This window comes from Mauremys mutica, chromosome 4, assembly GCF_020497125.1.
Source record: "Mauremys mutica isolate MM-2020 ecotype Southern chromosome 4, ASM2049712v1, whole genome shotgun sequence".
Lineage (NCBI taxonomy): Eukaryota > Metazoa > Chordata > Testudines > Geoemydidae > Mauremys > Mauremys mutica.
The window spans coordinates 124,453,146-124,474,881 of NC_059075.1; the positions used below are offsets into that span (position 1 = coordinate 124,453,146).

A 21,736-nucleotide genomic window follows, 5' to 3' on the forward strand; every position below is an offset into this window, starting at 1 on the left:
CAAATTTCTATGAGTATGCCTAGGACAGCCCAGGCTGACACGATATTGGCTGCAGCAGGGACTCCTGATGTTATCAGACTGTTTCACAGCTTTACTGGACAGTCTCTCCCATCTGCTGATTGGCTGTTTGCTTCCCCGCCCATGGTCAGTTCACCTCTGCCTCACTCTAGCCTCCTCCCTTCCCATCCCTCTCCCTTTTCTCCCCTCTCTTACACCATTTGCCTCTCTGTCTTCAGTGACTCTTCTCCCTCCTTTTCTGTTTGGTTGAAAATCTTCCCTCAAAAGAGTTTAAAAGATATTGTGGCATTACCATGCCGTTTGCCACCTGTCATTCTGCTGATGAGTTCTGCCACTCCCCCACACCATGTTTGGTTTAGTTAGAGACTCTACGATCTTTAGGGCAGGGACTGTCTCTTAATCTTTGCCCGTGCAGTGTCCAGCACAATGAGGTCCCAATCTCAGCTGGGCTCTTTAAACATTAATTATGAATTTCCCGCAGTGGTGAATTTAAGACGGCCCTTCAATGTTATTTTAATTCATTTTTTCATATTTAACTTTTCTTTGCTTTAATTATAATTTAAGGCCACAAAACCCAATGTAGAGTTCAAAATCTTTACTGGAGCAGGTGGGCCAGTCCTGTAACACAGTGAGAAGAGGCAGAGGCATCTACACATTGGTCCAGTTAATGCAGAGTCATTTCACGCAAATATTGCCCCTTTCAATCTTGTAATTGTTGGTATCAATGTATTAAGCTACATAAGTAAACTTTTCTATTAGAAGTAACACACACCAGAGTTTCTTATACAGGGGAATGTTTTACTTATTTTAAATTTATGAAAAAGAATCAATTTTCCCACAAAACTTGAGACCAATTATTTGCCAGGTTTCAGGCAACCAATAAACCTTCAAAAAAAAAAAATAAAGGCTAAGTTTGCGGGACTGTAAATCTGGTCCTAAATTCCTGAAGATCACAGATCCCCTATACACTCCTGCAGTTTACTGCTCACCTAGGTGGAAAAATCCCACATTCATGGGAATGGTGCATGCACTCCTAATGCTGCTGAGCAGCATACAAAGAATGACTGATATACATTTAGGTCTTTAATTTCTTTCTGAAATAGGACACTGGGCACCAACACAAATTGTTTTTGGAATGTCTGATAGCTCCTTCAGGAAATGGAGAAAAAGATGCTCTGCATAAGAACCAAAAAGAGCTCTCTAGGTCAACCAAAAATACTGGGTAGAAAATGCTATTAATTTATTTGCAGAAAATGCTCCTAACATGAAAGTCTCCACTGCTTTTGGAGCCAAAATATCTGTACACTCGCCCCTCTGACCAGAGCTGATGTATACAACAGCAAACATGAAGGAGGCTTGGAATTATTTTAAGTCAAAGATATAGAAACCACCTGCAACTTGCAACCCAAGCAAGGGGGGGGGGGGGGGAACTCATAGGGAAGGGTTGCAGACCAAACATCTCAAAACAGCTTACTAAGAGAAAGCAGAAAGCCTACAAGGCATGGAAGAAGGGATGGATTAGCAAGGAAAGCTACCTCCTGGAGGTCTGGAAGCATAAGGATAAAGTGAGAACTGCCAAAAGCCAAGCAGAGCTGGATCTTGCAAAGGAAATTAAAACCAATTATAAAAGGTTCTTTAGCCATATAAATAAAAAGAAAACAACAAAAGAAGGGGGAATCCAGCATAAAGATTAAAGATAATCTAGGTATGGCCCAACATCTAAATGAATACTTTGCCTCAGTTTTCAATAAAGCTAATGGGGATCTTGGGGGGAGTGGCCAGATGGCTAACGGGCACAAGGAAATGGAAGTAGAAATTACCACATATGAGGTGGAAGCCAAACTCAGACTGCTTAATGGGACCAAATCAGGAGGCCGGGATAATCTCCATCCAAGCATATTAAAGGAACTGGCAAATGAAATTGAAAGCCCAGTAGCAAAGATTTTTAACGAATCAATAAACTCAGGATTCATACATTATGACTAGAGAATTGCAACTATTGTACCTATATTTAAGAAAGTGGAGGAAGTGATCAGGGAAACTACAAGCCCAGTAGTTTGACCTCAGTTGTAGGCAGAATGTTAGGACAAATTCTGAAAGAGAGCGTAATTAAAGACAGAGATAAATGGTAATTTGTATAAAATACAACATGGTTTCACAAAAAGGTAGATTGTGCCAGACCCAACATGATCTCTTTCTTTGAGATAGGACTTTTAATCTAGACAAAGGAAAAGCAGTCAATCTAAACTAACTGGATTTCAGTAAAGTATTTGATACAGTTCCATGTGGGTAATTATTAGTTAAATTGGAAAAGATGAGGATTAATACAAGAATCGAAAGGCGGGTAAGAAACTGGTTAAAGGGGAAACTACAACAGGTCATACTGAAAAGTGAACTATCGGGCTGGAGAGAAAGTACAAGTGGAACACCTCAAGGATCAGTCTTGAGACCAACCTTATTTAACATTTTCATTAATGACCTTGACACAAAAAGTGGGAGTGTACTAATAAATTTTGCAGATGACACAAAGTTGGAGGTATTGCCAATATGGAGGAGAACCAGAATATCATACAAGATTTGGACAACCTTGAAGCTGAAGTAATAGAAATGGGATGAAATTTAATAGTGGAGAGTGCAAGATCACGCATTTAGGGATTAACGACAGGAGTTTTGCTACAAGCTGGGGATTTATCAGTTGCAAGCAACAGAGAGGAGAAAGACCTGGATGGACTGGTTGATCACAGGATGACTATGAACCACCAATGTGATGCAGCCATGAAAAATGCTAACACAATCCTAGGATGCATCAGGTGAGGTCTCCTATGTATAAGAAAGATGAATTCAAACTGGAACAGGTGCAGAGAAGGGCTACTAGGATGATCAGAGTAAAGTAAAACCAACTTTATAAGAGGAGACTTAAGGAGGTTGGCTGGTTTAGCCTAACAAAACGAAGGCAGAAGGGAGATATAATTGCTATCAGAGGGATAACTTAACTCCTCTCTCTCCCTGGTGCTTAAGGCCCAATGATGGCACAAAAGAAAAGGGATATACACTGCCCATCAACAAGTTCTGGAACAGCCTTCCAAGAAGAGTAGTAAGGGCAAAAACCTAACCTCTTTCAAGACTGGGCTTGATAAATGTAGGTAGAGGATGGTACAATGAGGTAGCCTACAATGGCATATGGACCATCTGCAACTGTTATTAACAAATATCTTCAGTGGCCAGAGATGGACACTAGATGGGGAAGGCTCAGAGTTATTACAAAGAATTCTTCCCAGGAGGTTGGTTGGTGGGTGGGTCTCACCCACATGCTCAGGATCTACCTGATCACCATATTTGGGATTGAGAAGGAATTCCCGTCCCAGGTCCAATTGGCATTAACCCTGGGGGGTTTTCACCTTCGTCTGTGGTGTGGGGCACAGGTCAATTGATGATTTGAGTAAGCGATGGATTCTCTAACTTTTTAGTTTTTAAATCAAGATTTGAGGACTTCAGTAACTCAGCCAGAGGTTATGGCCCTATTGCAGGTGTGGATGGGTGAGAATCTGTGGCCTGTGATGTGCAGGAAGTCAGACTAGATGATCATAATGGTCCCTTCTGGCCTTAAAGCCTATGAGCAAAGGGAGACAAGGGGGAAGAGCTCAGACTTCACATCCACAGAGGACATTACCCAACATTGGGCTGGCCAAGCACACCTCACAAAATGCAGCTGGATTAAAAAGCTTTCAATTAATTTAAAATCACTATTGTATTAGTGATGCCTATAGAATAGCAATACAAATGCCAGGGTGTTTTTTAATTTGCTCTAAATTTGTTCTGTTCCAGAACTTCTAAAGTTAATGTAAACCAGCTCCATAAGTGTCTGCTATGTTGGGGTACAACTTTATCCCGGGACATGGATCCCATGAATGCCAGCGAAACTAGAAGAGTGAGATATTTCCTGTCTGTACAGAACACACTGGAGATGAAAGCAGAATCCACAAGCACTATCCTATCAACAATCAACACTGGCCTAAGCATAACCTGATGCCTAATAAATATATCCCATTGTAACTATTTTTGTTTTCACTACAACTTTTAACCCAACTGATCACCAACTGTCAAGCCCAGGCCAACGTTCACGATTTCTGTTCTACACCAAAGAGAAATATCCTCCGTGGCTGTTGTGTCCTAGCTTTTCTCCTTGACTGTAATTAATTTGGTTCCGGTTTGTAGTACTGGTCTTTTCATATCAGCTAGTAACCAACACAGTAACCAATGTTTCATTCTCCATGTTCCAAGGATAGCTACCTTGCTGTAGAGGGGAGGTTACACGCTACCCGTCAGTTTCAGATTATGCAGCTGATTCAGTAAGAAGCAGATGTCAGTAGAGCATTCAGAGCCTGCCTGAGATATAATACTCTTGGAGTGGCTGAGCTAACCAATGGCGCTAGACATACCGCGATTTGCTTTTCTTTCAAGTAGTATTTTGCTCTCACTGATTTGCACAACAGCTCCTGCTACCTTTACCTGAATTTCATCACATTTGATGAGCTTTTCCACCTCTTCCTGATTTAAGAGAATGAACTCTTCATGCTGAACCACCTCTGGGAAGTGTTTCTGGCTGAAGACCTCTGCTGCCTGCATTAGATCAACGCAGTTGTGTGTCTCAGCAAAATCTCGGATGCCCAAACAGTTTGATGGATCCAGCTGGCTTTCCAAGAACTCACAACAAGCCTGCTTCACACCTATGGAAATGAGACGAGTGAGTGAGCTCACGCACTTCTGCTATCCAATCACTGCTTTGGAAAGTAATTTAGAAAACTAAGCTCTAGTCTATATTGAAAAGTAAACCCCAAAGCGTTGCTTAGAGGTATGCACACACAAAGGGGCATATAGGCAAACATTTCTTCAGGGGCCAGGAAAAAAATAAAGCAACAGACTGTATGTTTAGGCCATTGACTATTTATACATATTAAAAATAACTTGACAGATATAGGAGAGACTCAAAAGGAAGTCTTACAGAGCTTGGGGATTTATAAGACCTGAGAGTGGGAGATGCCCTGGGACACTTGTTTGTTTTATCACCATATCTCCACGAGGTTCAAACTCTCTTATCAGTGAGAACAGAGTACACGCAGCAGCACATTTGACAAACAGCTATTATGCAATTTCAAGACAAAAAGACTTGGGTCTGGAAACAGCCCAGCAGTCTATTCTGCCTTCTGCAATCTTTCCTTTACTTGCAAGTCAGACATTCAAGAGCTCTAAACAGCATCAACTGCATGGTTAATTGGTTTGCAATTACCTTTCAGCTGAAGCAGACATGCTGCTGGGAGCAATTCCTGGACATTTTCTACTGTCACATGAACCGTTTCTGTATACACAAAGTCCAGCAGGATTTCCATAGTAGAGGCTGTCAACCCTTGGATATCCACATATGGTTTATCTTTTTCTGAAAGCTACAAATTAAAAGCAAGGGAGATAATGGTTTATTTTCCAGAAGTCAGACCAAAAATCCAGTGATGGCTCTTAAAAGTTGTCCTTTCAGAGTACTCTGCCTTTTCAGTGCATGTAAAAAGGAAAAGATAAAGATGAAGGAATTCCCTTGGAGAATTCAGGGTGTGTAGAGGAGACAGTATTTATTTTGTGTAGAAGGATGCCTCAGGGAAACTGTATTTTGGAAGAAGCCAGATGAGATTTGACACAACAGAAGCTTAATGGGTAGTATTTAACCTAAGATGAATGGCAGACTCACTAACATCACCTGGCGGGTGCTCCAGGGCTCAAGCACCCAGGGGAAAAAAATAGGGCAGTGCTAAGCACTGCCCTATCCACAGTGGTTTCACCCTGGTGCTGGTGGCCTGATCAACTATTTGGTAAGCACTTGGAAGAGGGGGCAGAGACAAGGGACCAGTGGGTGGGCAGGCTGGGGGGGGGGGCCCTTCGGGGGCAGAGAGAAGGGAGCAGCAAGTAGGCAGGGGGACTTAGGGGAGGGGGTGGGGCAGAAAGAGGTGGAGCGAGGGCAGTGCCTTGGGAGAACAGGCCAAGCAAGAGTGGGGCCTTGGGGTGGAGCACCCACCGGGAAAAATAAAAGTCAGCACCTGTGTCATTTGATATGCAGATGTGAGGAGGGAAGGAGAGTCCCGTCCCCTGCCCCCAACTCTTCACCTTGGACTGGCTACCTGACACATTATGGGTTGTGTGGAGCAGCCATCTCACGCCTGTCTTTATAATCACACCACAAAATATTCCATTAAGCCAGAGTTAAGATTGAAGGGACAGATCAGTAATTTAAGGATAAAAATCCTTACAAGAACTTCGTCGTTCTATTAAAAAGCCAGGAATTTCAGAGCCAAGGTTAAATTTACATGAAAAACATGAAAATAGAGAAATGCACAGTTAAAGTACCCAATCAACCTTAACTCTGGCCAACTTGGCAATGCCAACCTTCCATCTTCCTTTTGTAATTTTTTAAAATGTGTTATTTTGGATCAAATACTTTTTCTAAAGGCTTTAAAGGATTCATCAAATATGGACATATTAAATTCTGAGAAGCCATAGTAATTATATATGTGCAGGTGAAATACTTGAAATTGTGCTTCACAGAGCATCAGTTTATAATTGGTTTCATGTCTCTATTATAAACTTGCTGACTCTGTTTCTAATAAAGAGATCAGGAGTACTTGTGGCACCTTAGAGACTCAGGGCTTGGCTACACTTACAAGTTGCAGCGCTGGTGGAGGCTTTCCAGCGCTGCAACAACACCCCGTCCACACTTGCAGGGCACAACCAGCGCTGCAACTCCCTGGTTGCAGCGCTGGCTGAAAACCCATCCCGGCAGGGGTATAAGGAGTGCAGCGCTGGTGATCCAGCGCTGCCCAGCAGGTGTGGACACTCACCAGCGCTTTACCTGTCCTCCAGGGAATAAGGAGGTATCCCAGAATTCCTGTTCAGCCACTCTGCACATCAGTTTGCACTCTACTGCTCTTGGCTCAGGTGACCCGCCCTGTAAATGCCCCGGGAAATTTAAAAATCTCCTTCCTGTTTGCTGCAGCCAGGTGTGGAGTGCAATCAGTTTTAATCAGTTACAGGTGACCATGCCTCCACGCGGCAAACGAGCCCCAGCATGGAGCACTGGTGAATTGCAGGACCTCATCAGTGTTTGGGGTGAGGCATCTGTTCAGGCACAGCTGCGCTCCGGCCGTAGGAATTACGATATCTTTGAGCAGATATCAAGGGCCATGCTGGATCGGGGCCATGATCGGGACGCAGTACAATGCAGGGTGAAAATTAAAGAGCTGCGGAGTGCCTATTACAAAGCCCGAGAGGGGAATCGACGATCCGGAGCTGCTCCCACGACCTGCCGTTTTTACAGGGAGATGGATGAGATACTTGGGGGTGACCCCACTGCCAATCCCAGGATAACGATGGACACTTCTGAGCAGGCTGGGGGACAGGAGGAGGAGGCGGCGGAGGCGGAGGCGTGGGGGGGGGAGGAAACCGCAAGTGAAGCTCCTGGCATGGGGGAAGAAACCGCAGATTCCCTGGAGGCATGCAGCCAGGAGCTCTTCTCAAGCCAGGAGGAAAGCACCCAATCGCAGCAGCCAGCAGTTGCAGAAGGACAAGCAGAGGAGCGTGTTACCGGTAAGCGGCTTTTATTTTCTGGGTGAAATGTTTCTGGAGAGGAGGGGGGGTTATGGATGCATGCATGCCAGCCTCTAGATGTGGAATAGCCCGTTGATGTGGTCTATCACGTCGCGGTAATCTGCCTCAGTTATCTCAGCAAAAGCTTCATCCAGAGCGTGGGCAATATGCCTGCGCAGGTTTATAGGCAGAGCCACTGTGTCCCTTGTCCCAGTGACGGTGACGCGTCCGCGCCACTCTTCTGCCAGTGGTGGGGGGACCATTTCTGAACACAGGCAAGCCGCATAGGGTCCCGGGCGGAATCCACATTGCTCTAAAAGAGCCCCCCGCTGTTCCCTAGTGACTCGCAGTAGGGAAACATCTTCCAGGATTAAGTCCTGTGAAAAATGTTGGGAGACTCTTTAGTGAAGAGATAGGGAGATAAGATCACCCCTGCATCTGCATTTCACTCAACCCCTCTAGCACTCCAGATTACCCGAAGCAACCAGCTCCCCTCTTACACCCAAGCCCCACTTCTCCCCATATAAGCACTGCTCACTCACCATGTCGTGGCTTCTGTAGTGTTATGCGTGTGGGTAAAAGAATGCTTAAATAAGAACTCACTCCCTCAGTGTAACAATTCATGTCTGGAGATAGTGGATACAATGCTGCCCGTGTTAAATGTTGTCATTTCTGTTTCTACAGTGACCTTGACTACTGGACTGCCCAGATGTTCAACATCACAGAGGCTTCAAAATTTGAGAAAAAATCCCCGAAAGAGCAAAGAAGACATGCTGAAAACTGTTCTTAATCAGTCTGCTCGAGAGAGTAAGGACTTGAAGGATTGGCGAGAGAAAGAAAGCAGGACACGCAAGAGAAATGCAGTGGCCAAGAGGAAAACCACGGAGCGGCTGCTAAGCATCCTGGAGCGCCAAGCGGAGTCTATAGAGTCACTCGTTGCCATGCAAGCAGAGCACTACCGTGCTACTCCCCCACCCGCCCCGTCCTTTGTGCCTTGTGCCCCAATGTCAGCTCAAACCACCTTTCCCCAGCATCCAGGTTCTTACCACCACCAGCTGCCTCCAACACCTGTACGTTCCCCAACCAGCCCTGATACCTACCACCACCCTTACCCTCTGCATTCAACCCCCATCACCATGCAGTATATGAACCCTGAAGTGCAGGATTCATTAAACAGCAATCCAGACAGGGCATATGCAAACTTGTGACTGTACAGTTCACCAACCCACACCCCTGCCCTCTTGTGTTCATGAAATGTTGTGTGTCTGTCTGTCTGTCAAGGAAGTTTTTTTCTTTTCAATAAAACAATTCTTGGCTTTGAAAACAGTCTTTATTATAGCAGATAGTGAAAGATACCTTAGCCCAGTAAAGAAAGAGGCACTACAAATCATATTATTATTATGGATAATAGCATAACAGTGTAAGCAGTGCAATTCACTCCCATGCAAGGCAGCAAACATTATTGTTGGCTTTCAGCCTCAAATTCTTCCCTCAAGGCATCCCTAATCCTTGTAGCCCTGTGCTGGGCCTCTCTATTAGCCCTGCTCTCTGGCTGTGCATATTCAGCCTCCAGGACTTGAACCTCGGTGGTCCATGCCTCACTGAATGTTTCACCCTTCCCTTCACAAATATTATGGAGGGTACAGCAAGCGCATATAACCGCGGGGATGCTGCTTTCCCCCAAGTCTAGCTTCCCATACAAGCAACGCCAGCGGGCTTTTAAACGCCCAAAAGCACACTCCACAGTCATTCTGCACCGGCTCAGCCTGTAGTTGAACCGGTCCTTGCTCCTGTCAAGCTTCCCTGTATAGGGTTTCATGAGCCAAGGCAGTAACGGGTACGCGGGGTCTCCAAGGATCACAGTGGGCATTTCGACATCCCCTACTGTGATCTTCCTGTCTGGGAAAAAAGTCCCTGCCTGCATCTTCCTGAACAGGCCACTGTTCCGAAAGATGCGTGCATCATGCACCTTTCCAGGCCAGCCTGTGTAAATGTCAATGAAACGCCCGCGGTGATCCACAAGCGCCTGGAGAACCATAGAGAAATACCCCTTCCGATTAACGTACTCTGATGCCAGGTGGGGGGGGGCCAGAATAGGAATATGCGTCCCATCTATCGCCCCTCCACAGTTAGGGAAACCCATGTGTGCAAAGCCATCCACAATGTCCTGCACGCTCCCCAGAGTCACGGTCTTTCTTAGCAGGATGCGATTAATTGCCTTGCAAACTTGCATCAAAACGATTCCCACGGTCGACTTTCCCACACCAAACTGGTTCCCGACCGACCGGTAGCTGTCTGGAGTTGCCAGCTTCCAGATTGCAATAGCCACTCGCTTTTCCACCGTCAGGGCAGCTCTCAATCTTGTGTCCTTGCGCCGCAGAGTGGGGGCGAGCTCAGCACACAGTCCCATGAAAGTGGCTTTTCTCATACGAAAGTTCTGCAGCCACTGCTCGTCATCCCAGACTTCCATGACGATGTGATCCCACCACTCAGTGCTTGTTTCCCGAGCCCAAAAGCGGCGTTCAACGGTGCTGAGCATTTCCGTAAATGCCGCAAGCACTTTAGTGTCACACGCGGCAGGCAAATCCATATTGATATCATCGTCGGAATCCTCACTGTCACTTTGGAGCTGAAGGAATAGCTGGACTGCCAAACGTGTTGTGCTGGTGACACTCATCAGCAGAGTCCTCAGCAGATCGGGCTCCATTTGCCACAGAAATCGCGATTCACACAGAGAGTAACAGAAAGACACTCACAATGGCGCCAAACGCTGCTGGAAAGAGTGAATGCTGGGATGTGAAGCGATGCACCACGGGGCGCTGGCAAACAGGAAGCGGAATGACCCGCACACTTCCTTCCCCTTCCCACAATACTCAGCGCCAAAACGGCGCCAAAACGGGACGAGGTGCTCTGTGGGATAGCTGCCCACAATGCACCTCTCAATACAGCGCTGGAAAGTGCTGCAAGTGTGGCCACACTGCAGCGCTGGTAGCTGTCAGTGTGGCCACACTCCAGCGCTGGCCCTTCCACAGCTGCATGACCAGCGCTGTAACTCCCAGCGCTGCAACTTGTAAGTGTAGCCAAGCCCTAACAAATTTATTTGAGCATAAGCTTTCGTGGACTACAGCCCACTTCATCAGATGAATAGAATACACAGTAAGATATTTATACATACAGAGAACATGAAAAGGTGGAAATACTCATACCAACTGCAAGAAGCTAATTAATTAAGAGAAGCTATTATCAGCAGGGAAGAAAAACTTTTGAAGTGATAATCAAGATGGCCCATTTCGGACAGTTGACACGAAGGTGTGAGAATACTTTAACATGGGGAAATAGATTCAATTAGTGTAATGACCGAGCCATTCCCAGTCTCTGTTCAAACCTAAGTTAATGGTATCTAGTTTGCATATTAATTCAAGTTCAGCAGCTTCTTGTTGGAGTCTGTTTTTGAAGCTTTTCTGTTGCAAAATTGCCACCTTAACGTCTGTCACTGAGTGATTAGAGAGACTGAAGTGTTCTCCTACTGGTTTTTGAATGTTCTGATTCCTGATGTCAGATGTGTCCGTTTATTCTTTTGTGTAGAGACCGTCCGGTTTGGCCAATGTACATAGCAGAGGGGCACTGCTGGCACATGATGGCATATATCACATTGGTAGATGTGCAGGTGAACGAGCCCCTGATGGCGTGGCTGATGTGATTAGGTCCTATGATGGTGTCACTTGAATAGATATGTGGACAGAGTTGGCATCGGGCTTTGTTGCAAGGATAGGTTCCTGGGTTAGTGTTTTTGTTGTATGGTGTGTGGTTGCTGGTGAGTGTTTGCTTCAGGTTTGGAGGGCTGTCTGTAAGCGAGGACAGGTCTTGCTCCCAAATAAATATCTTCTTCTTGAAGAGCTGTGGTTGTATCATCCCCTAACGCCCCTAACTCTACTTGCGCTACACTGATGACATCATCATCTGTACCCATGGAAAAGAAGCCCTTGAGGAATTCCACCATGTTTTCAACAATTTCCATCCCACCATCAACCTCAGCCTAGACCAGTCCACACAAGCAGTCCATTTCCTAGACACTACTGTGCTAATAAGCGATGGTCACATAAACACCACCCTATACCGGAAACCTACTGACCACTATACTTACCTAAATGCCTCCAGCTTCCATCCAGGACACACCACATGATCCATTGTCTACAGTCATGCTCTAAGATACAACCGCGTTTGTTCCAATCTCTCAGAGACAAACACCTACAAGATCTCTATCAAGCATTCTTACAACTACAATACCCACCTGTTGAAGTGAAAAAACAGATCGACAGAGCCAGAAGAGTACCCAGAAGTCACCTACTACAGGACAGGCTCAACAAAGAAAGTAACAACACCACTAGCCGTCACCTTCAGCCCCCAACTAAAATCTCTCCAGCGCATCAAAGATTTACAACCTATCCTGAAAGATGATCCCTCACTCTCACAGGTCTTGGGAGACAGACCTGTCCTCGCTTACAGACAGCCTCCCAACCTGAAGCAAACACTCACCAGCAGCCACCCACCATACAACAAAAACATTAACCCAGGAACCTATCCTTGCAACAAAGCCCGATGCCAACTCTGTCCACATATCTATTCAAGTGACACCATCATAGGACCTAATCACTATGGGCTAGCATACAGAACCACAAAACCTGCTCCTCCAAGCTGTTGAGGATCTCCTGTCAGTATGCACGGGCCTTTAATGAGGTCTTCAGGATGTGACTTGTGAAGCAGATTTTTTTCCCCTGAAGCCTGTATATGGCTAAAGGTGGCAGTGTCAGCACCAGACGAGTATGATTCAGAGAAAAGCACTTGAGCTTCTCTGGTAAAAGATGAGATTAAATGGTTATGGATAAGGATTCAGTGAGGAAGGATTGTTGCTTGGCCACGGAACTGCTAGAGTTGAAGGAAAGAAAATAATCCAGTAGTGGAGGAAATCCAGTAGCGGAGGAAACAGACTGAGCCAGTGCCATGGGTTACTGGGATGCACTTTACAGTAGAAGAGAGGGGAACAGGAGTCAAAGGTGATGGAGAAAGCAGAATGAGGGTGCAAAAGAAAGTGGGTAAGAAGAGTGTAGGAAGGCAGCAGCCTGAGGATTGCAGAGAAGTGGGATGTAGAAGGTGAGTGGATCATATACAATGAGACTGAGTGGCAATCCGAGAGAGAGGATTCATAAAACTTAAGGCCAGATGGAACCACTAAAATCATCTACTGTGATCTCCTACAGAGGCCAGACCAGAGAACTTCACCCAGTGATTCTCACATCATAGAATATTAGGGTTTGAAGAAACCTCAGGAGGTCATCTAGTCCAATCCTCTGCTCAAAGCAGGACCAACACCAACTAAATCACCCCAGCCAAGGCTTTGTCAAGCCAGGCCTTGGAGATTTTTAAGGAGGGAGATTCCCTAGGTAACCCATTCCAGTGCTTCACCACCCTACTAGTGAAATAGTGTTTCCTAATAGCCAACCTAGACCTCTCCCACTGCAACTTGAGACCACTTCTCCTTGTTCTGTCATCTGCCACCACCTGAGAACGGTCTAGCTCCATCCTCTTTGGAACCCCCCTTCAGGTAGTTGAAGGCTGTTATCAAATCCCCCCTCACTCTTCTCTTCTGCAGACTAAATAACCCCAGTTCCCTCAGCCTCTCCTTGTAAGTCATGTGCCCCAGCCCCCTAATCATTTTTGTTGCCCTCCGCTGGACTCTCTCCAATTTGTCCACATACCTTCTGTAGTAGGGGGATGAAAACTGGGCACAATACTCCAGATATGGCCTCATCAGTGCCGAATGGAGGGGAATAATCACTTCTTCAATCTGCTGGCAATACTCCTACTCATACAGCCCAATATGCCATTGGCCTTCTTGGCAACAAGGGCACACTGCTGACTCATATCCAGCTTCTCGTCCACTGTAATTCCCAGGTCCTTTTCTGCAGAACTGCTGCTTAGCCAGTCAGTCCCCAGCCTGTAGCGGTGCATGGGATTCTTCCTTCCTAAGTGCAGGACTTCAAGCCCATAACTTCTGGTGAGTTACAGCATATTTCTTAGAAACAGACATCCATTCCTGATTTAAAGACTCCAAGAGATGGAGAATCCAGCATGTCCCAAAGTAAGTTAGTTACACTATTAAATATGTTTTTAGATGATGAGTCCCCATTTAGTTACTTTTTGAGATCTGTCAAATGGATTATAAATTAGCCAACTAACATCTTACTGTGTATTTTTTCCCCCCAATAATGCTTTTACTTTCTGCCTTATCAATTGTCTGCACTGCATAACTGCTAATTTACTACTATCAACTTTCTCTTTTTCCATTTGATAAAATTGCTGCTTTCACATTCCTTCTTTACCAGGACAGATTTTCTGACTGAAGAAGCTTTTGGATACAGAGAAATCAAGAAGGAACCAGTTTTTTAGTGAAAACAAAATCAGGTGACTGGCCATTTTGGTAAGTGAGCAAGCTATATCATGGTTTAAAATCATAAGACAGGAGGACAAGAAGTCAGGTGTTTGTGTGTGTGGTGGGGAGGGTATCAATGTGGAGATTGAGGTCACCAAGGATGAGGATGGGAGACTGAGAAGAGTGGATGATGGAAAGCCAAACATGAAAATCTAAGGAGTGCAGGAATGGTGCTGCACTTGGGCCAATGCTTTGGAGAATCAAAGCACACACCCCTCTCTCCAGTGAACTAGACAGAGTTGTCAACCATGCAAAAAGCCAATGTGTAGTCTTGTTGGGGGCTGAGGAACAGAATAAGGATTGTAGGACGTCCCTGAAGAGCCCCACCCAAGGCTCATGAAAAAGAGGAAGGAGTGACTCTCCCATCTTTGACCTTACTGTCCCCAAGCGCTATACTTTCCCTATACCTCTCCAACTTCTGTAAACATCCTGAAATAAGCAGGAAGTAAACATCTTAGCAGGTCTGCTGAGGATGATATAGGTACAGGAAGCAAAGCAAGGAGACAGGATCTGAAGGGGGACTAGGGATGCCAAGAAAGTGAAGGGGCAAAGACTTCCTAGTCTGCTCCCCACAGTCATTTTCCTCGGCTTTACACAGTACATACAGGTGTCCTGAGGAGCAAAGAACCCATCCCTGCTCAGATACCTCCTCTGCCTTCTGGGCTGGCACGTGAAGCTCCTATTTAAATTCTTAGCTTTTTACTCACCTAAGCTTTGGACTTGGACATCAACTCTTAAACTAGATGAGACCAGAAAACTAAGCATGCATGCTCTCTCTCTCTCTCTCAACTTTTCTTGAAACTAAGTGCCAAAACACACAAACTTTTCAGATTTTGAAGAGCTCCAGTATTTAGAATAGTTAGGAAACACTCTTGGTCCAATCCACTTTAAATCTGGTAGAAAAATTCTTCCTTGGCCCCAAACCCAGTCTACCAATTTGGAAGCCTCTGCTTGTGGACCAGGAAGAAGGGCAGTTGGGGAAAGCTGGGCTCTGAGATACTCACTAGCAACTTTAATCATGAGAAGGTAGCAATAGCTACTATTTCATAACACACTGACAGTAATTCAATGCCCAGATTATCAAGAACAGCACCTACAATCTGCAAGAACTATACCGCTTGTCTCTGTGGTTATCAGGTGGGATTTTTATTCAAGGACATCCAAACTCTGCTTCATTTTGGCTCTTTCAAATACCACAAAAACATTTAGCTTGCTTGTAAATGATCTTCCATAAAAGAGATTATAAGCCACTGCATCACCATGATTCTTTCTGCCTCAATGCCCTGTTGAATGAAGACCTTTAACACATTCAGTGTGAGGAGCTGACCTTGCTTTATAAATCTGTATTATTTTGGAATCATTTATTTCTTGAGAATGTTCTGCCTTAGCCTCCATTCACCAACCCAGGCAGCAAACAGTGCTATGAAATCAGAGTGCATGCATCTAGGATGAAAGTCTCATCCCCATTAATCAATATACGGGTAGTTTGAAGTTAGACTGGGTATCTGAGGGGACCCTACCATCATTTTTCCATTATCACCATTTAAAAAAAAATGACCAAGAACAAACCTAATAATACTGAACACATACTGGATTCAAGTATCAGAGGGGTAGCCGTGTTAGTCTGGTTCTGTAGAAGCAGCAAAGAATCCTGTGGCACCTTATAGACTAACAGACGTTTTGCAGCATGAGCTTTCGTGGGTGAATACCCACTTCTTCGGATGCAAGTAGTGGAAATTTCCAGGGACAGGTATATATAAGCAAGCAAGAAGCAAGCTAGAGATAACGAGGTTAGATCAATCAGGGAGGATGAGGCCCTCTTCTAGCAGTTGAGGTGTGAAAACCAAGGGAGGAGAAACTGGTTCTGTAATTGGCAAGCCATTCACAGTCTTTATTTAATCCTGAGCTGATGGTGTCAAATTTGCAGATGAACTGGAGCTCAGCAGTTTCTCTTTGAAGTCTGGTCCTAAAGTTTTTTTGCTGCAGGATGGCCACCTTAAGATCTGCTATTGTGTGGCCAGGGAGGTTGAAGAGTTCTCCTACAGGTTTTTGTATATTGCCATTCCTAATGTCTGATTTGTGTCCATTTATCCTTTTCACACCTCAACTGCTAGAACAGGGCCTCATCCTCCCTGATTGATCTAACCTCGTTATCTCTAGCTTGCTTCTTGCTTGCTTATATATACCTGTCCCTGGAAATTTCCACTACTTGCATCCGAAGAAGTGGGTATTCACCCACGAAAGCTCATGCTGCAAAACGTCTGTTAGTCTATAAGGTGCCACAGGATTCTTTGCTGCTTATACTGGATTCAGTTATTGTCTACACACAAGAGCACAACAAATGATATTCAGACAATTGCTAAGAGAATGGAATGAGATTTGGTAAGTTTCTCTTTAGTATAAATGTAGTGCTGTTAAATCACCTAATGTAGCTCTATATCTTGGAAATATTTAAGATCATTTACCTCATATTTACTATCAAGTGCATTCACTTAGTTCTGTTCATCCAGCACCAATTAGGGTGACAAGGGACCAGGATTAGAATTTTTACTATCTTTATTCAGGCAATAAACCAAAAACCCATGCTTTCCTGAATGCCTTAGGAAGGTCCAGGAAAGCACATCTCAATACGGTTTAGTGCTATTAGAAAAGGTTCAAGGAGTTATAAGACCTTTAGCAACATCAATGGTTTGGGCCTAGGATACCTAAAAGATCACTTAAAGCTCCTGGACAAGGAATGCAGGCAGCTCCATTTCTCAGGCACAAAGCTGCTGTCCCCCAGGGGTACTGCTCATCCTGTGCAGGAGACAGGGCTTTCTTAGGGCAAGCCCAAGGTCATCGAACCAAAGCATCACCACCTTCTGCTCTGACTGCAAGGCTTTCTTCCACCTTGCCTTTGCTGATATAGACACACAGGACACATTAAATGATTAAAAAAACCCAAACAAAAAACTATAATTTCATCTATGGAGAGAAAAAAGAAACATGACAAATGCTAGTCCTGTGGCTTAATGCACTATTGGAAAGTGCTCACACTACAGTGATGATGCCCAGACAAAAACCTGAACAGACTCAAAGGTAGTTTATTTTCAAAATGAGAAAGATGTTTCTACATGTTGTTTTTACCAGACAAAACAGTTTCTAGAGAGGACTTTTGCTAATCATTGAAACCATACGGGCTTTTCAGGATCGGAGCCAGTGATCAGCTCTTAGAGCATCCTTGGATGTTGTGATAGACTCCTCAGAGACAGAAGTCCCAGTGCAAAATCAGGAAGTAGGGATACAAACACGCTGAAACCGCCCCTCAGTTTTCACAATGAGGAAGAACTTTGAAGTTAAAACTGAAGGGTTGTTTTAGCTTCCCCACTCCACTCAGCACAGAGGCAGCGAAAAAGTGCTGTCAACAGCCAGGGATTCAACAGTTGATCAGTGGCTTCTTCTCCTCCTGTAAAGCAGAGAAGGAGAAAAATTAACATTAAAACAGGGATTTAAAATGTTTAAAGTAAATATTAAAAACTCAGGGAGAAGAAGGAAACTAGACAGAAGCATAGCCTGTGATTCTATTTGGATATTAGAGACAAAGGTGGGTGAGGTAGTATCTTTTATTGGACCAAATTCTGTCGGTGAAAGGAAATAATCTTTCAAGCTTACACAGAGCTCTTCTTCAGGTCTGGAAAAGGTACTCAGAGTGCCACAGCTTAATACAAGACGGAACATATTCTTAAGGAAAGGCATTAACATGTTGCAAGAGACCATTCAAGGTGAAGTGAACAGTTAATACCTCGCAGTGGTAGGACAAAAGAGGGTTAGTGGATTACAGATTGGATTTATAGCTCATTTCAACAATGTCTTTATTGAGTTCTTCATTTTTACTATCTAACAAAATTATGAATGTAAGCTCCCAGGCTCATCTTTTGAAGATGTTGTGCAGGTTTCTTCTAAGAGGTCAGGTATGGAATGATCATTTTGTGAAGTGTCCACCCACGAGTAATATGGTGTTTTTGTATTCTCATTTTTTTGTGGCCAGTCTATAAGTGTGTAGACAAACTTATACCAATATAAGTTTGTCTACACTACAAACTTATATTGGTATAACTACAAAAAATCCACACCCGAGCAACATAGTTATACTGACTTAACCCCTAATGTAGGCAACGCTATGTCGGCAGGAGAGCTTCTCCCATCAACATAGCTTCCACCTCGCAGAGATGGATTAACTACACCGATGGGAGCAGCTCTCCTGTCAACACAGAAATGTCTTCATTTAACTGCTACAGCGGCGCAGCTGCACTGATGCAGCATTTTAACTGTAGACCTGCCCTGTGAGAGTTCATTTGAGAGTTTGATTGTTTCATTTCACCCACATAGTTATTGGGGTATTTAGGATATGCCTTCACAGTAATTAGACACTTGCAGCTGGCCCGTACCAGCTGACTTGGGCTTGTGGGCCTCAGGCTAAGGTGCTTTTTAACTACAGTGTAGGTGGTTCAGCATGGGTTTCAGCCCAAGCTCTGGGACCCTCCCACCTTACAAGGTCCTAGAGGCTGAGCTCCAGCCTAAACATTTACACGGCAATTAAACAGCTCCTTAGGCCAAGGAGCATGAGCTCAAATCAGCTGACACAGGCCAGCCGTGGGTTTGACTGCAATGTAAACATACCCTTAATATGCTGGATGAGGTATACCACATGACGTGTAGGACCCATGGATCTTGAAAAGGTGTGTTGTGGGGGTCATGGAGAAACGGTTTCAGCCTAGTTCCTAATGCACACTAATCACTGCTGCCATTGGCCCTTACTGGCAGTCTCAGCAGAGGTCCCAAGGACTGACTTTGCTACTGCTAGGTGTGTTCCCTCTGATAAGGGCTAAATTTCACTGACAGGGAGTTAGTGGCTGGTGTACAGGGAAGTTTGTATTGCTTGCTGCCCATGTTGTGACTATTGTTGGATAGAGAGCATCAATCTCCAGAAAAGCGAATCCTGTATATTTACCAGCAATAAATTCACTCCAATTTTTTAAAATCACATATTCATCTACACAAACACTGCATAAAAGCCAGCCAAGGTTGCTGAAGGACAACAATGCAAAATTGAAAATCGTGAAAATGAGGAAACATAAGGTAAAGGCATATATCTATTTACATCTTTTGCTAAGATCTGGGGAGAAATGGTATCTCCAGAAAGGGCTACTGGCATTGTAGGGAGATAGACTCTCCGTTTGCTTCAGCATGTTCTCTCCATACCAACTCGGAGGCTACTAGAAAAAGGAAATTATCTTCTCTTCTCTGGTAAGAAGAGGCAACAGAAATGTATCTTTTATAAACCCAGTTCCACAATCCCTTACTACCCCCTTCATGTTTTTTTTCTATCTGCTCCAGCATTAAGTTTGAATCAAAGCCACAGACAGCATGCCTATTTAGCAATCTGAACCAAACAGTGAACTGCAGCTCAAACATTATCGCCTTTCAGCATTTTGCAAAGAAAGAATCTGCAATTAGTGTAAATCATTATCAAATATTATGAAGAAGAGCCTGGTCCAGTGAATAGGGCACTAGACCTGGAGCTCAGCGCTATGGTTCTGCCACTGACCTGTTGTATGACCATAAGCCAATCCCCTCTCTTGTCTGTACCTCTCCCCTCCCAACCATTTCTCAGTCTTCTCTATGACAGGCTGTAAGCTCTGAGGGACAGGAACTGTCTCTGGCTGTACTCAGGACAAGAGGGCTAAGCGCTACCATGGCAGTGCGCCGGGGGATGCTCTCAGGAGTTTGACAAAACCCCAACGCAGCCATCCTGGGGCTCGGCACGAGAGTGCGCTGGCCAAGACACCTGCCAGCGCTGGGCCCAGCAAGTGGCTCCCGCCCTACCTCGCTAGTGAACATGGCGCAGAAGTAGTCGCTGCAGGCCGCCAGCACAATGCGGTGCGCGGCGAAGTCCTTCTGCTCCACGCGCAGAGTCACGTCGCAGAGCGTGCTGCTCTTCCGCAGGGCGTTCATGGCGTTCAGGATGGACTTGGCGTGGGAGTTGGTCATGATGTCCTTGGGGGCCATGGCGGCACGGGAGGGCCCAGCTCCCGGGCGCCTGGCCGGGGCTCTCCCAGCACTGGGGGCGCCCGGGAGAGTCACGCGGCCCCCGGGCCGGGCGGCTCAGCTGAGGGGACCCCTGCGCGCGGAGGCTGGAGCGGGGCCCGATCCGGCTAAACGGAACGGCTGCGGGGGGGCGAGGGCAGCAGCGCACCCGGAGCTGCTCGGCGGGGCCCGGCCGCCTCCGCCGCGCCAACCGCCAGCTCTGGGCTCCGCTGCGGCCGCGCGGCACCACCCGGCGCACGCTGGTGACGTGACCCCGCGCAGACCCCGCCCTTCGTTACCCAGCAACGGAACCCTCTCCTGTTGCCCAGCAACAGACCCTGTACCCGAGCCCTGGAGGGTGTGTGCGCCCACCCACCTCCCAGGATTTCCAAAATGGCCTCTGCTCCGTTCGGGCCCGGGAGCAAGAGCCTTGCGAGAGCTGCGAGGCGTGCGTGGGGATAAAATGACCACGCTCTGCACACTGGCCAATCCACGGGAGGGAGCACGTTTGTAGCTTGCTTTGTAAGCTGCGGGTCACTGAGCGGGGGCCCGAACCCCACTTTGCTGTCAGCAGCAATGTTACTCCATGGGATGCAAATCCTTTTACGCTGTACACTGCACTGATCCCGTGCATGGTGCAATTACACTATAAGGTGTAGTGTTATCCTGTGCAATGCAATCCTGTCATGCACAGTGCAGGCCGTTACATTATATACTGCAGTAGCGGCAAAGAGTTCTTTGGCACCTTATAGACTAACAAACGTATTGGAGCATGAGCTTTCATGGGTGAATACCCACTTTGTCGGATGCATGTACGTGGGTGAAGTGGGTATTCACCCACGAAAGCTCATGCTCCAATACGTTTGTTAGTCTATAAGGTGCCACAGAACTCTTTGCTGCTTTTATAGATCCAGACTTACACGGCTACCCCTCTGATACTATATATTACAGTGTTACCCCCACCACCCCTGCAAATCATGTTACATTGTAAGCTGAAGTATTACCCCCCATGTGGTGTAAACACTGTCAACTGTAGTGTTACCACCCTCTCTCATGTGGTGCATACCCTGTTAACACTATAAGTTGTGGTGTTACACCCCATGTGGTGCAAACCCTGTTACACTGGAAGCATCAGTGTTACCTCTGCCTGATACAAACCCTTTTACAGTGTAAGATGCAATGTTACCCTCCCCCCCACTGAAATGTGGTCCAAACACTATTAAACTGTAAGCTGCAATGGTATTCTGTGTGGTGCAAACCCCATTACACTGTAAGTTGCAGAGTTACCCTGTGCTGTACAAACCCTGGTACACTGTAAGATGCTGTGTTATCCTGCATGGTGCAAATCCCATTATACTTAAGCTGCGGTGTTACTCCAGATTGTGCAAACCCTGTTAGACTTTAAGATACAGTGTTACTCAGAATGGTGCAACCTCCCCTTTACACTACAAACTGCACTGTACTCCACATGGTGCAAACCCTGTTGTACTGTAACCTGCAGAGTTACTCCACATGGTGAAAAGTTCTATAACTGTG

General features: G+C 45.7%; 1 protein-coding gene across 3 annotated transcripts in view; it reads right to left on the bottom strand.

Annotated features, from left to right (window-relative positions):
- KLHL12 (kelch like family member 12) overlaps positions 1-20,483 on the bottom strand; it is an 85,566-nt gene extending 65,083 nt beyond the window's left edge. Inside the window, exons 1-3 of one of the 3 annotated variants that reach the window (XM_045012597.1) lie at positions 20,000-20,483; positions 5,306-5,459; positions 4,528-4,745 (exon numbers count right to left, since the gene is read on the bottom strand). In XM_045012597.1, coding sequence (XP_044868532.1) covers positions 4,528-4,745; positions 5,306-5,459; positions 20,000-20,182 — 555 coding nt within the window. In that variant the 5' untranslated portion in view covers positions 20,183-20,483. The remainder of the gene's footprint in view (positions 1-4,527; positions 4,746-5,305; positions 5,460-19,999) is intronic. The other 2 variants (XM_045012596.1, XM_045012598.1) reach the window with 2 other exon arrangements.
- Positions 20,484-21,736: the final 1,253 nt, after the last annotated feature.